The 14,518-nt window shown below is 54.3% G+C and overlaps 2 protein-coding genes across 2 annotated transcripts; both read left to right on the top strand.

The window, feature by feature from the left end:
- Positions 1 to 4,846: 4,846 nt before the first annotated feature.
- On the top strand, positions 4,847 to 5,811 carry H1-0 (H1.0 linker histone). The gene has a single exon (XM_065846324.2). The coding sequence runs from the start codon at positions 5,042 to 5,044 to the stop codon at positions 5,624 to 5,626; it is 585 nt and encodes a 194-aa protein (XP_065702396.1). The 5' UTR covers positions 4,847 to 5,041; the 3' UTR covers positions 5,627 to 5,811.
- Positions 5,812 to 7,798: 1,987 nt separating this feature from the next.
- Positions 7,799 to 13,721, top strand: GCAT (glycine C-acetyltransferase). Its single transcript, XM_065842416.2, has 9 exons — positions 7,799 to 8,037; positions 8,116 to 8,246; positions 8,841 to 8,942; positions 9,472 to 9,618; positions 9,927 to 10,081; positions 11,826 to 11,908; positions 12,268 to 12,439; positions 12,837 to 12,958; positions 13,362 to 13,721. The coding sequence occupies exons 1-9, from the start codon at positions 7,836 to 7,838 to the stop codon at positions 13,511 to 13,513; spliced, it is 1,266 nt and encodes a 421-aa protein (XP_065698488.1). The 5' UTR covers positions 7,799 to 7,835; the 3' UTR covers positions 13,514 to 13,721.
- Positions 13,722 to 14,518: the final 797 nt, after the last annotated feature.

Genomic DNA, 14,518 nt, shown 5'->3' with positions numbered 1-14,518 from the left:
CAGGGAATAGTTTGGGTTGGAAGGGACCTTCAAAGCTCATCTAGTCCAACCCCCTGCAATGAGCAGGGACATCTTCAACTAGATCAGGTTGCTCAAAGCCCTGTCCAGCCCAGCTGTGAATGTTTCCAAAGATGGGGCATCTACCACCTCTCTGGGCAACCTGGGCCAGTGCTTCACCACCCCCATTGTAAAAGATTTCTTCCTCATGTCTGCCCTGAATCTCCCCTCCTTTAGTTTAAAACCATGACCCCTTGTCCATACTGCAACAGGCCCTGCTAAAATGTCTGTCCCCATCTTTCTTATAGGCTCCTTTTAAGTACTGAAAGGCTGCAATAGGGTTTCTCTGGAGCCTTCTGATCTCCAGGCTGAACAACCCCAACCCCCTCAGCCTGGGTTCTGTATCTTGTGTTTGTTTGGGTTGGTTTGTTGGCATGGTGTGTTTTTGTTTTTTTTATTTTCCCCTTCCTGACTGGGGGCTGCCGACACCGATAAACACGTCACACGAGCACAGGCAAAATGTGTGGGTGCCTGACATATGGCCACGCCAACGCATCCACGGGGCTCTGTGGCTACAGATCAGCCACTGGCCGGGTAGGAGTGTCCCATCATCCCAGGGTGACAGGGGACTGCTGCCTCCCAAACCGGCGCAGTGCTAATCAGGCAGCCCCTGTCTTGCCTGTGGTGGGGTGATACGGCCACCCCATCGTCTCTGCATCACTATCTCCTGGGTGCAGGAGAGCTGGGTGGGGGGTGAGGCTGGGAGACAAGGTGACTGAAATGTCCATGGGTGACAGGAGTGATGGCCGGAGGGAGGCCAGGTCTCTGCTGCACCTTGCACCGAAAAGCATCCCAAAGTGACGCCTGTACCACGTCTCCTCACTCGCAGATGAGTTGTGGATGTGAGAAACAGCCTTGAGCATGGGGAGAAACTACAGCCATGCAGCATCCTGGGTGCATGCAAGCCAGCATCCCAGCTCACTGAAGGAGCCTGCCCTTAAAAAACAGCTTGTAAATTTTTTAAAACAGTGGTAATCAGTCCAGCAGCAGGAGGCAGTACTCCTTCGCCATTTATTGGCATCATTAAAGCCCACTCTGCCATTAGCAGTGGCCGGGCTTAGTGGCTTCATGTTGGGCTGACCCTACTGCATGGGGGTTCAGGGCTGACTCTGATGAGCGTGGCTGGAAAATCAGCTAATTTCTCTGTTTTGCCACTGACAAAGTACTGAAGCACTTGGATCTGAGTGCCGGCAAGGCCAAGTCTCACTTCTGCAGATTTTGAGACTCTTTGAAAATGAAACCCAGATAAAATAAAATATTGTCACTGGAATTAGTTGCCAGAAGTGCCCTGGTGTACTCGGGTGCCAATGACCAGCCATCCTGTCCCTAAGAGGCGGGGGCTGTTACCTGGCAGGTCCATAGCACATCCACAATGGACATGGTTTAACCTTTAAGATGAAATCCGCAGCTAGAAGTGCATAATTCTTCTCAAGGTCTGGTTGAACACAGCACAGAGAGGAATGGGAAGGTAAATGGGATTACCGAAAGGATTCCTCTGCCAGGCTCTGTCCTCTGGGGTTCACAGGAGAAGCAGTATTTCCCAATCTCTGCCACCTAATGCCAGAAATGGGAGGCACAGGAGGCTTGGAGCATTTGGGTAGCTCTCCTCGAGGAGAACAGGAGGTGTATGGGCTAACCCTCCCCACCCTGGTCATGGTGAAAGGTTCCTGTGGCCAAAAACACAGAAGAAAGCCCAAGCCCGGCACGGAGGACTGGGTGGCCCACGGAAATAATTCTTCCTTCTGGATGAGCCCACCCGTGCTGTCTGCAGTGGGGTGCTGGCAGTGCTGGACCCCACTGCCCACAGGCAGCGGGGCTTGCATTGCTCCGCAGCATCTGTATCCTGCCTCCAGCTCCAAAATCCTGACAGGGACTGGAAAACCCATCTTGATCCTGGCCAGTGCATGGTAAGGGTGCAATGATATAACAGTACAGGGTTCACAGGGTGCTTTTCTATATCAAGGCATTAGCTTGACTGGGATCCCCCGCATGTCCTAGGCCAGCAGCATCCTGATAAGCTGTGTTCACCTGTACACCTCCCCTCCACCAAGTCACTTGGGGCCACAGGGTCTTCCTCCCATTTTGACTGGCTAAAAATTAAGAAGCTAGTCCGGATGAAAATGTTGGAACCCCTATGTATTTGGGAGAGGGTGTTTGCCTGTTAGCAGCAGCACCCACCAGAGGAGGCTGAGCAGCCCTGGTCGGCTGCAGGAGCTGATATTAGACTCCTAATTTTCAGCTGACTAAAGTCAGGTAAGGCTCCTGCTCTCTCTCTCCCTCCCTGCCACCCTGGCCATTGTGCTGCTCTGATAATGGTTTTTAAGGCTGGAGGCTCTGTGCTCAGCCCGTGGCGCTGTGCCAGCCCCAGCGGCTTGGGGATGCTGCTTACACCCCGCTCCACATCCACCCTCATAGCCGGTGTACTGGTGAGCCACTTCTGACAGTTACAAACTTGGACACAAATAAAAGCAGATGGTGCCTTATCTGCCTTGCTCAGCTTGTCTACGTGCACGCAGCCAGCGACAGCGGTTTATTCCTGGCTAGGAAAAATGAGAGGTCCTTTGGCCTGCCAAAGCGTTGTACAGAGGCCACCAGCGGTCGCCACCTGCGGGCTCTGTATGGGATGGAAAGTGATGCATTCATTATGTCTTAAGCAAAAATACAACCTCTGGAGAGGTGTGAAGGTGGTTATTCCTCTCCGTAGTTAGGATCTCTTAGCTCTTAATGAACTCAAGTGATTTGCAGGTGCTGTGATCCCTTCCTGCTCCTCAAATGAAGCCGGACACATGAAAGAGTGGCACTGGGGAGGGAGGCACAAAGGGATGCCCACGGTGGGATGCACTTCTGCTGCCCTGGGGGGAAAGCACAAGGGGGGCCGAATGCCTCCCCACAGGGCAGAAAACTGCTGCACCCTTGTGTAGTGTGTATGTCTGTTGGGGAGGAGACAGCAAATGCTTCTATTTCTGCTTCTATTTCTATTTCTATATTTCTATTTCTATTATTTTCCCATTTCTTCTATTATTTCTATATTTATTTTTATTTATATCTCTACATCTATTTTTATATATACTTCTGTGTGTCCCTGCCTGGTGGTTTTCATGTCCCTGCACACCTCAAGCGCATGGAGGTTACAGGAAGGTGCCATCTGTGTATTTTAATGTGCTGCTGAAGCACCAGCGGGTTTGGAGGTGCCGGGGTTCACCTCCGAGCACCACACTGCATGTTGGCAGGCACCAGGTGGCTGAGCCCGCGTGTTTTTAAGAAATAAGCGGGAAAACATAATTTAAATCCTACGAGCAAGATGGTGATAGTGACTACGTTTAATCTCCCAGGAACAGCCAACCACTCATCCAGCTGGCAAAGGAGGGCTGGTTGTCACTGTTAGGTGTCCCTGCTCCATCCCCTCACAAAGAGTTGTATGTGTCCCCAAAAAGGGGACAGGCTGTTACTTGTGACCCCCTGCCACACACACGCAAGGACTGAACCCAGTGTCCCCAAAGACCCTGGTGTGGAGCAAAGGGCAGAGGGGGCAGAGGCATTCAGCTGTGGGGTGCTGCTGCTGAGCCTATTTTGATCCCAATGCTCCCACTTTCCTCTGTTGTTTTCCCCCCTGGTGTCTCCTCCAGTGTCCCTCCTTTTCCCCCAAAGTCCTCCTCAGTGTCCTTTCTTGTCCTCTGTTGTTTCTCCCTGTGTTGGTCCTTGTGTCCCCCAAAAATACCCTTCCCTGGCCCCTAATGTCTCTGCTAAGTGTCTGTCCACATGTCTTGATGTTGCTGAGTGTCCTGGCCATGTCCCTCCCTGTCCTTCCGGTGTTCCCAAGCACTCCCCAGTGTCCTCCCATGTACCCCTTCCAGCGCTCATCCTTGTCCTGACCCAGGTGCCCCTCTTTGTCTCCACTACGCCCACCAGTGCCTCTCCTACTCACCCAGTGTCCCCCCAAGTGCTCCTCCTTGTCTTGCTGTTGTCCCCCCAATGTCCTTCTTTGTCCCTATCCAGTGTCCCCCCAGATTCTCTTCCTTGTCCCCTGGTGTCCCCATACAGTGTGCTCCCAAGTGCTTGACCTTGTCCCTCAGTGTCCCTCCTTGTCCCCACTCAGTGTCCCCTGTGTCCCTCCTTGTCCCTCAGTGTCCCTTCTTGTCCCCATGCAGTGTCCCCCAAGTGCTCCTCCTTGTCCTGATGTTGTCACCCCAGTGTTCTTTGTCCCTACCCAGTGTCCCCCCAAATGCATTTCCTTGTCCCCTGGTGTCCCCATACAGTGTGCTCCCAAGTGCTTGACCTTGTCCCTCAGTGTCCCTCCTTGTCCCCACCCAGTGTCCCTTGTGTCCCTCCTTGTCTCTCAGTGTCCCTTCTTGTCCCCACACACAGTTTCCCCAAATCCTCTTCCTTGTCCTGCTGTTGTCACCCCAGTGTTCTTCCTTGTCCCTACCTAATGTCCTTCAAATGCTCTTGCTTGTACCCTAGTGTCCCCATGTAGTATCCCCCCAAGTGCTCGACCTTGTCCCTCAGTGTCCCTCCTCGTCCCCACCCAGTGTCCCCCTGTGTCCCTTTTTGTCCCTGAGTGCCCCTCCTCATTCCCACCCAGTGTTCCCCCACTGTCCCTCCAGTGTCCAGCTGTTGTTCCCCGCAGTGTCCCTCCTCGTCCCCTGACGTTCCTCCCTGTCCCAGCCCGGCGGGTCGGGCCGGGGCGTGGCGGGGGACACACGGGGACACCGGCGGCGGGCGGGCGAGTGGCGCGCGCGGGGCAGTCCTCCCCGCGGTCCGCGCCGTGCCTTTAAATGGTGTGTGCGGCGGGCGCGGCCGCAGAGGCGGCGGCAGCGGCAGCGGAGAAGCGGGACCGCAGCACCGGGACCGCAACACCGGGACCGCAGCGGTTGCACCCACCGCTCTTTTCCCCAGCCTCTCCCCGCCCAGAGGGGGTGGTCCCGGGCCAGGCTTCCCGCCGTGCGAGGATAACGGGGCATCGTAGGGTGAAGAAGTGCTGACCATGACGGAGAGCCCAATACCAGCCCCAGCTCCGGCTCCGGCCGCCAAACCCAAGCGGGCCAGGGTGGCACGGCGGCCGGTGGCTCACCCCACCTATTCGGACATGATTGCGGCAGCTATCCGGGCCGACAAGAGCCGCGGCGGCTCCTCCCGCCAGTCCATCCAGAAGTACGTGAAGAGCCACTACAAGGTGGGCCAGCATGCCGATGTCCAGATCAGGCTCGCCATCCGACGCCTGCTCGCTGCCGGCATCCTCAAGCAGACCAAAGGGGTTGGCGCTTCTGGCTCTTTCCGTCTGGCCAAGGCCATCAAGGCAAAGAAGTCCCCGGCCAGGAAGAAGAAGAAGGCAGCCAGGAGATCCACATCACCCCGAAGGGCAGCCAGGCCGAAGAAAGCCAAGTCACCGGCAAAGAAGCGCAGATCTACCACCAAGAAAGCCAGGAAGAAGTCGAGGACCAGTCCGAAGAAACCCAAGAAGCCAAAGACTGTTAAGGCCAAGTCGCTGAAGGCGTCCAAGCCCAAGAAGGCAAAGCGATCGAAACCCAAAGCCAAGTCCAGCGCCCGGAAATCACCCAAGAAGAAGTGACCAGTCTAGAGGCGTTTCGGTACTCTCCCCATTGGTTTCTGTATATAGCTTTTGCCTTTACTTTTACCCCTTTATATTACATTTTATAAAGAATTGATCTATTCCTGTCTGAAAATAGTTAAAACAAGGCAGTTAATGAAAGAAAAAAGGAACATCTTTGGTTTGGAGAGTTCCAGTTTTTAAGAGTTACTCGTCTGGGTTTTTTATTTCTTTGTCTCAGAAATTTCTTGTGTGTGTTGTTTTTATTAACGCTGGGCTGGTCGTTGTGTGTTGGGAGTGATGGTGTCTCTGTGTGCTTGTCAAGGCTGTACAAGATCTCAGTTCCTGACCCTGCCCCAGCTCCTGGGGGGTGTGTGTGCTCCCTGGCGCCGGGCAAAGCCTCTGCCTGTGTCGGAGGGGAAGCGGGAACATACAGCTGCGAGAACCACAGTCTTCTCGGGAGGAAAAGGGGCTCCCTCCTCCTCGCTCCCCACCACAGGGCTGAGACGAGGTGTGCTGGGCTGCTGGGTGTGAGGTCTGGTGCCCGAGATAACCACCCAGCCGGCTGGGCGATGGGGCTGCCTGCCTGGGTGGTGGCAGGGACTCCTGGGGCAGGGATGGGATAGAGGAGGTGGAGCAGGTTCAGGCTTTGACCACCTTTGCTGTCAAAGAGCTGGAGGTGTCCAGCAAATGGGAAGGGCTTGATCCCTGGGGGGATGAGCAGCATTGCTCCTTGGGGAGGAAGGGACCCAAGTGTGGCAGCGGGCTGCTCTGCAGGCAGGCCGAGGCGGGCAGGCAGGGCAGGAGAGGCAGGACTGCTGGGGACAGCCCTGTTGTCACCCCAGGGCTCTGGCTTTGTGCCCATCAGGGGCTGGCACAGCTCCAGGGCCTGCCTGGCCTCTGCGAGCACCGCTCCGGGCAGAGCTGGGCGGTACAGAGAGCTGGGGCTGGCAGGGAGCCTGCGGGCTGGCCCTACTGCTCAGCGGGGTCTGAGCCTTGGGCAGGAGGTATCTAATCCCCCCTAGCTGGACACATCTAAACTCCTGGGATGTCAGGATTCCCAACCACAGAATTCCCCAGTCATTTCTACTGGAAGATGGAGATGTCTGGTCCAACTGAGCTGTTTGTGTCTAAAACCAATGGGCTTGTGGGTCCTGAATTCCTTCAGTCAAAGGTGCTCAGATTATTTGGGCTCAGGTACCTGATCTCCTTCAGCTGATAAAGTCCTAAACCTCTCACACCAAAGGATTCTTGGTCACTTCAGCTAGATGCACCCAAATTCTGCAGACGCTTGTTTCATTACCCCCTGTGGTGCGCACCCATAAACCACCTAGATGTAAGGATCTAAGTCACCTGTGCTGAGGATCACAAATCTCTTAGGCGCCTAATGCTCCTGGGCTTGTTGATCCTTAAGGTCCATGATAGTCCATTGCTCAAAAATCCTTCAGGCCCTCACACATACAATCACAGAATAGTTTGGGTTGGAAGCGACCTTCAAAGACCATCTAGTCCAACCCCCTGCAATGAGCAGGGACATCTTCAACTAGATCAGGTTGCTCAGAGCCCCATCCAGCCCGGCTGTGAATGTTTCCAAAGATGGGGCATCTACCACCTCTCTGGGCAACCTGGGCCAGTGTTTCACCACCCCTATTGTAAAAGATTTCTTCCTCATGTCTGCCCTGAACCTCCCCTCCTTTAGTTTAAAACCATGACCCCTTGTCCTTATTGCAACAGGCCCTGCTAAAAACTCTGTCCCCATCTTTCTTATAGGCTCCTTTTAAGTACTGAAAGGCTGCAATAGGGTTTCTCTGGAGCCTTCTCATCTCCAGGCTGAACAACCCCCAACTCTCTCAGTCTGTTCCAGCCATCTGATCATCTTTGTGGCCTCCTCTGGACCCTCCCCAACAGGTCCATGTCTTGGTATGGGGTTCCTCCGAATCCCTCAGACTTCAGGGATCCCAAATCACCTGGTTTTGGGGTGCCTAAGCTCCTCGGGATAGAGATTCCCCCCGCCAAAACCCTGAGCACCTCCCGGAGAAGGTGCCTGTGACACTTCGGGCTGCGTGAACCCCGTGGGTCGCCGGAGCCATAGCAGCGCCCCGCCCCCTTTAGCCCCGCCGCGCTCCGCCGGCCTGGGGGCGGGGTCGCGGCGGCCAATGGCCATTGGCCGCCGCGACCCCGCCCCCAGGCCGGCGGAGCGCGGCGGGGCAGGGTGGTGGGATGTGACGGGATGTGGCGCGGTGCGGCTGTGCGGCTGCTGCGGGGCGGCGGGGCCGGGAGGTCCCGGGCCGCTTCAGGAGCGGCAGTGGCTGAATTCCGCCGGCGGCTGGAGAATGAGCTGGAGAACATCCGAGGCGCCGGTACTTGGAAGAGCGAGCGCATCATCGCCTCCCGCCAAGGCCCACATGTTCGCTTGACGAGCGGCGGGACGGGTACGTATGAGACGGCGGGGAGGGCTCTCGGTCTCTTTCCCTGGTGCGACAGCCGAGTATCCATCTCTTTTCCCGCAGGGATCCTCAACTTCTGTGCCAATAACTACCTGGGGCTCTCCAGCCACCCCGAGGTGATCCGTGCTGCCGTGGAGGCCCTGGAGAAGTTCGGTGCTGGGCTAAGCTCCGTCCGCTTCATCTGCGGTACCCAGGTACCAGGCACCGTGGCAGCATCCCCTGTTCCAGGATAGCCTTTCTCAGGGGTTCTGCTCAGACTTGCACGTGTGCACAATGCTAAGGTACATATGGCCAGGCAGGACGAAAGCCTGCTGGGTGCCTCCTGGCGAAACATCTGGAAAGATGCCAAATTAAACCATTACAACCCCTCAGAAAGCAAAGAAACAAAATGCCCCTCCTAATCAAGAAAATAAATGTCTTTTTCTCCCCCTTAAGGGTCAAAATTACAGCGAATCTGACTTGAAATGGCTCTGTCAAACCCGCCCTGATTTATCCCCGCTGGAGCCCTTTCAGAGCGCTGGCAGGTTAAGTGCAGAGACAACTCAGAGCTGCTCCCTGTGGGTGGGGAGCTTGGAGTCTCCCTGCTGGCTTTTGGTGTCCAAACCCATAACCACTATTGTAAGGCCAACACTTTCTGAATGCAACAAGCTTCTCACACACACACACACACCCCTCTTTTCTGGATAAACCTGGCTGTTTCCTCACCCTGCAGTCAGCGTCTAACAGCAGCAGGCAAGCAAGAACTTGTGCTGCCTCATCGGTGACCCTCGCTTCTCTCTTCTCTTCAGAGCATACACAAGGACCTGGAGGAGAAGATCGCACGTTTCCACCAGCGAGAAGATGCCATTCTCTATGCCTGCTGCTTTGATGCCAACGCTGGTATCTTTGAGGTTCGTAGGGCTTTTCCTATTTTGTGCATGGAGGAGGGAGGTGACAGCAATGTGCCTGCTATGTCTTCCAGTGGCTCTGATGTGAGCTCTGTGCCATAGGGAAGATGGCAGTGACTGGTGGTGGAGAACCCTGGCTTGGTGCCCTTGAACTAGGGGAGCTACACGAAGCTGTTAAATCAGCCCTGACCTCCTCCTTCCTGAGTCAGCTCCAGCTTTTAGAGAGGGCTTCCGTTTCCTGGGAAGTCTGTTCTCCCCCTGGAATTGTAGGTAGGGGAAAGGGGTGATCCCCCTGGCTTGCTAGGGAAGGGGATGGAGGTTTTATGCTCAGAAGCCACAAGGCAAGAGCCTGGCCTAAGGAAACTGGGGGATAAGGTGGCTGGGAAGGAAAGTGGAAAGTTTATTAGTGCTAGGAGAGGTGTGGCAGTGGCAATTGAGCACAGCCTTGTTCCCCTCATTAAGGAAGGCTGGAAGATTTTTGTGAGGCGGTGCCCCAGAGCAAAGGATGATCCTTTCTGTTTGGTGTGGACAGGCCCTACTGACCCCAGAGGATGCAGTGCTGTCAGATGAGCTGAACCATGCCTCCATCATCGACGGGATCCGCCTGTGCAAGGCTAACAAGTACCGCTACAAGCACATGGACATGGAGGACCTGGAGGCCAAGCTGCAGGATGCACAGGTATGGAGATCTGCCCCCACCCCAATTCAAGGCTGCTTGCTTGGCTGTGCTGCCAGCACAGTGACCAGCCCCGAAGGGCGGGCTCTGCTTTTTCCCGTATAATCAGCATCGCTTGTGCCAATTGGTACAGGTAGACCTGGATGGGCAAGCAGCTGATGGGGAAGCAGCTTCTTGCAATGTAAACCCCCCCACCTTAATTGGATATATCCACTCCATATAGGAGTTGGACTATGTCCCAGTCTCTTTCACCAGCTCTTCTCCTCAGAGTGACATCTTCACCCCTGGGGATGCCACTTTCCCTCCCACAGAAACATCGTCTGCGGCTGGTGGCCACCGACGGTGCCTTCTCCATGGATGGTGACATCGCACCCCTGAGGGAGATCTGTGAGCTGGCCCAGAAGTATGATGCCCTGGTCTTCATTGATGAATGCCATGCCACTGGCTTCCTGGGACCTAATGGCCGGTAAGGAGCTGTTTCTCCTGCTGTAACCGCAGCAAAGCCAAAGGTGGTGATGACTGATGTGTTTTTGTGTGGGGACTCCTGGAGCCACCATTTCTTGAAGGCTTTGCACCCCACCTTTGCCTCAGCCCTCCCCACCTGGTGATAGATCCCTTTCAGGTATCTGAGGGGATTGAAGTGCGATACTTTTGCAATGACCCTTCCCAACATGACAGCCGCTTCTCTGTGTGTAAGGGATGGTGCGACCATCTCATCTGCCTCTCCTGGCAAGCAGTTGGACTTCCTGATTTCCAAATTCTTCTCCTCTCTGGTATCATTTTCAAATGCCTGGGTCTTGGGGGTTTTGCGGAGTTAGTTTGCAGTTTGATTAATTGCTTCAGGACAGCTTCTTCTTCCATCCCTGAAGATCCTCCAGGTGACAAGCAGTGTGCTTGCTGCAGTTGTTTGCTGAAAGCAGATGCTTCATATGCTTGTGTTGTTCAGGCACGTGGGCACCAGGTGCTCCATTGTGTTGTCCTTCCTGCTCTCTATTGGAAGGTAGAGACCTGTGTCAGATAACACCTGTCAGAATGAGCAATGGGTCCCTTCTCAGATGGAAGGGTATTGCAGGAGATGACACGAGGAGAAAGCCATGTCTGAAAAAGCCAAAAGTTGCTCCCTCCCAGCTCTCTCCTCCCTAGGCAGATCTCATGTGGGAAGCTGGCAAGTCCACATCAAGCTGTGAAATGAGTGAGAAGTGGAAACTAAGCAAGAAAACGTGCCTTGTTTTCTCACCATGGCAAATGTTTCATCCTGGATCAAAATGATGGCACAAGCGACATCTTTTAAGAGAGGAGATGCCACTCCTGGTCGCACTTCATCACTAACAAGAGAGGTGGTCATGCTGGGCTTTAATGCATTCCAGACCCTGTAGTTGTACTTCCTCAAATTTAAGTCTTCCTAAGACAGAATTCATAGGATGGTCTGTTTGTCTTGTAATCTTCCTTCCTTGGGGCATGGTAGCCATCCTGTGGGTTGAGGTAGACCTTGTCGCTCTGTTCCCAGTGGGCTCTCTGGTCCCACCAGTTGCAAAAACAACAATTTGACTGCACTGAGCTGTCTAAGTGCACAACAGCTTGAGGAAGAGAAAACAGTTACCATGCGCTTCACGAGCTGTGCTTGTTTCAGTATGAAGCTGGTGCCATTGTCAACGACATTGTGTTCCAACAGAGCAAACTGCTGGGTGGCTGTGCCCCCTCTTGCCTTTTTGGGCTGGAGGACATGAAGCTGCAGAGCACATTTGCCACAGCTGGTTGATTCCACTAGTGTAAACCTTGAGACGGGTGCTTTAGGCCTGTGTGCATTTAGGGCAGCACGTCAGCGATGTGCACAGCCCACCTCAAGGTACACCAGCTACTCCAGCCAGGCAACCATTTTTCCCTGGTGTATGCTAATGGTGTGACATGTCAGAGGCATGTGCAAGACCCACAGTGACCGCTCATGCTCTGTTTGGTCGCTTTCCCATCTGGAAGTGATGAAGAACCCATGATCTTTCCTCAGGAGATCCCAACTTAGCCTTTCTGTAGCAGAAGGCAAGGCCAACAGTTGGGTTGAACTGGCACAGGGGAGGTTGTTCTTTCTTTACTAGAAGGTGGGACACTAGAGACATGGCTGGTAGCGCTTTGTTTCCCTTGAGGCATAGGGTGTAGAGCAGCTTCCCTGGTGTGTGCTGACACGGCCATTAATGTGATACTCCTTTTCCTAACAGGGGTACTGATGAGCTCTTGGGAGTGATGGACAAAGTCACCATCATCAACTCCACCCTGGGAAAAGCTCTTGGAGGAGCTGCAGGTGAAGGCATTTCCCTATTGAAGGACCTCCATACTCTAAAGAGCTCCACAGCATTGCTTTGATGTTTCCTTCCTCTGTCTAATGACAGAGCAAAAAATGCATGTTGTCCTTTTCTGCTGGTGGCATGAGACTCAGTTTGGGACCCTGCTGGAGGGCCAAGGGAGGTCCTGCCATATACTCCTTCTGCTGTCATCTTCCCTAAGCATTTGCCTTTGGGGTCAAGGTGGAAACTCTTGGTAAAAGGCATCAGCCGTGATTTTTAGGCCTGGTTTGTGCTGAAATTCCTGCTGTAGGTGACAGGTTGGGTTTATCAAGGGGCCTGGTGGTGCCTTGTCCATTTCTATGTCCTCCATCTGCAGGTGGGTACACAACTGGCCCCAAACCCCTCATCGAATTCCTCCGCCAGCGCTCCCGGCCATACCTCTTCTCCAACAGCCTGCCCCCTGCTGTGGTGGGCTGTGCATCCAAGGCCCTGGACCTCCTCATGGACAGCAATGCCATTGCACAGTCCATGGCTGCCAAGACCCAACGGTGAGGGGGCCAGATTGGGGTGGGAGCAGGGGCAGAGGTTTGTTAGGAGTGAGTTGTCCAGGTGTGTTTGTTTATTCACGCCCATGGTGACAGCCATGAAGGTGATTTGCAAGTCACGGCCAGGGGTTTGCTCAGGGAGAATCAGAGGATGTGCCTGCATGGGTCAGACAGATATGTGGGCGGATGTGTCACAGCTGGATGTTCTGTGCACTGGGATGCAGCATCTGCCCCTCAAGCAGCTGCAGTCACCCTGGCATTGCTTGGGAAATGGCAAAAGGTCGCTGCAAAAATAGAGATCCCTTCCCTGCACAGGAGATGCACAGGTTCCCAGGGGAGAGCAAGGCACCCAAGCACAGGGGTGAAGAGTTTTTATTCATCCTCTCCTTCTACTCGCCAGGTTCAGAAGCAAGATGATGGCAGCCGGCTTCACCATCTCAGGGAAAGACCACCCCATCTGCCCTGTCATGCTGGGGGACGCTCGGCTGGCCACAGTGATGGCTGAGGACATGCTGGACAGAGGTGAACCAGGGAGGGAGCTCTGAATGCAGACACATGACCTGAGGGAAGGGTCAGCCGGTGGTGGTGTCACCACCAGCCCTCCTCCAGAGGATGTTCCTGCATGAAGTCTGATATTCCTGAACCCTCCAGCTGCAGATATCCCCCCTGCCCCAGATGTTGCTGGCTTCGCCTCCTTTCTCTTTCTTGGGGGGAAAGGTTACATTAGCCTTGTTGTCCTGCAATGCTGGACTCCATCCCTATCACTGACCCTAACCCTCATTTCCATACTTGAGAGCAGATGCCACTTGAAAACCTTGAAGCCTGGAAATGTTTACTGAGAGGGGAAGGGGGATCCAAAAGCTCTTCTGTCACCCAGTACCATGTCAGCCTCCCTCCCAGCGAGCTCCCTGCATTTCCTTTCCAGGTATTTATGTCATTGGCTTCAGCTACCCCGTGGTCCCCAAGGGAAAGGCCCGCATCCGCGTCCAGATCTCGGCTGTGCACAGCGATGAGGACATCGACCGCTGCGTGGAAGCCTTCATTGAGGTGGGACGGAAACACGGAGCACTGCCTTGAGAGGCCAGCAAACACCTCTGTCGCCCTCCCTGCACATGACCAAGACAAGGGCCTGTGCCAGGGGAAAGGCTTGAAAGGCATGCTGCTGAAAACAGGAACGGTTCTCAGAGCATCACAGCCTGCAGGAGGCTGTGCCTGTTGCAGTGTGCTGGCAGCGGCACTGGCAACCAGCTCTTGTGTTATTAAAAGTGTTCTGCAGTGCAGCGAATATTTGTCTGGCTCTTGTTTTCTCATCCAGGGGCTGCAGCTCATCCACATCTTCCCTCACTGTGGCCAAACACTTTGCTGTGTCTTCCCTGAGGCCTCAGTCTGGGCATGAAGTGCTGCAGCTCCTGCTGTCTCCTGCCAATGGAAATTGGAGCATCTGTCTGAAGCATCTTTTTTATGAGGAGAAACTGAGAGAGGTGGGTCTGTTCAGCCTGTAGAAGGCTGAGAGGGGATCTTACCAATGCTTATAAATATCTCCAGGGTGGGTGTCAAGAGGATGGGACCAGACTCTTTTCAGTGGTGCCCAGCAACAGGATGAGGGGCAGTGGGCACAGAGAGAAGCATAGGATGTTTCATCTGAATATGAAGAAAAACTTCTTTACTTTGAGGGTGCCAGAGCACTGAAACAGGCTGCCCAGAGAGGTTGTGGAGTCTCCTTCTCTGGAGACATTCAAAACCCACCTGTACACATTCCTGTGTGATCTGATCTGGGTGAACCTGTTTTAGCAGGTGGGTTGGACTAGATGATCTCCAGAGGTCCCTTTCAACTCCAACCATTCTGTGATTCTGTGAAATGTAGCATTGCTGGTATGCCTGAGGTCACTTGCTTCCTCCATGCTCTCCTGTGGGTCCAGCAGCATCACCCCAGCAGATCTGCCCTATAGTTCCACACTGAGGTGGGGGGGGCGGTTTCCCAAGCCCTTGGCAACCCTGTGCCACCAGCAGCTGGTTTTGGAAAAAGGTCATGGGCCAGGTGAAGCTCTGGTGCTCCTTTTTCCACTTCTCACTCTCGGGTGT

The sequence above is a fragment of the Patagioenas fasciata genome, chromosome 1 (assembly GCF_037038585.1).
Source record: "Patagioenas fasciata isolate bPatFas1 chromosome 1, bPatFas1.hap1, whole genome shotgun sequence".
Lineage (NCBI taxonomy): Eukaryota > Metazoa > Chordata > Aves > Columbiformes > Columbidae > Patagioenas > Patagioenas fasciata.
Note: the sequence above shows the minus strand (reverse complement) of the source record. Positions and strands in the feature narration are given on the sequence as shown.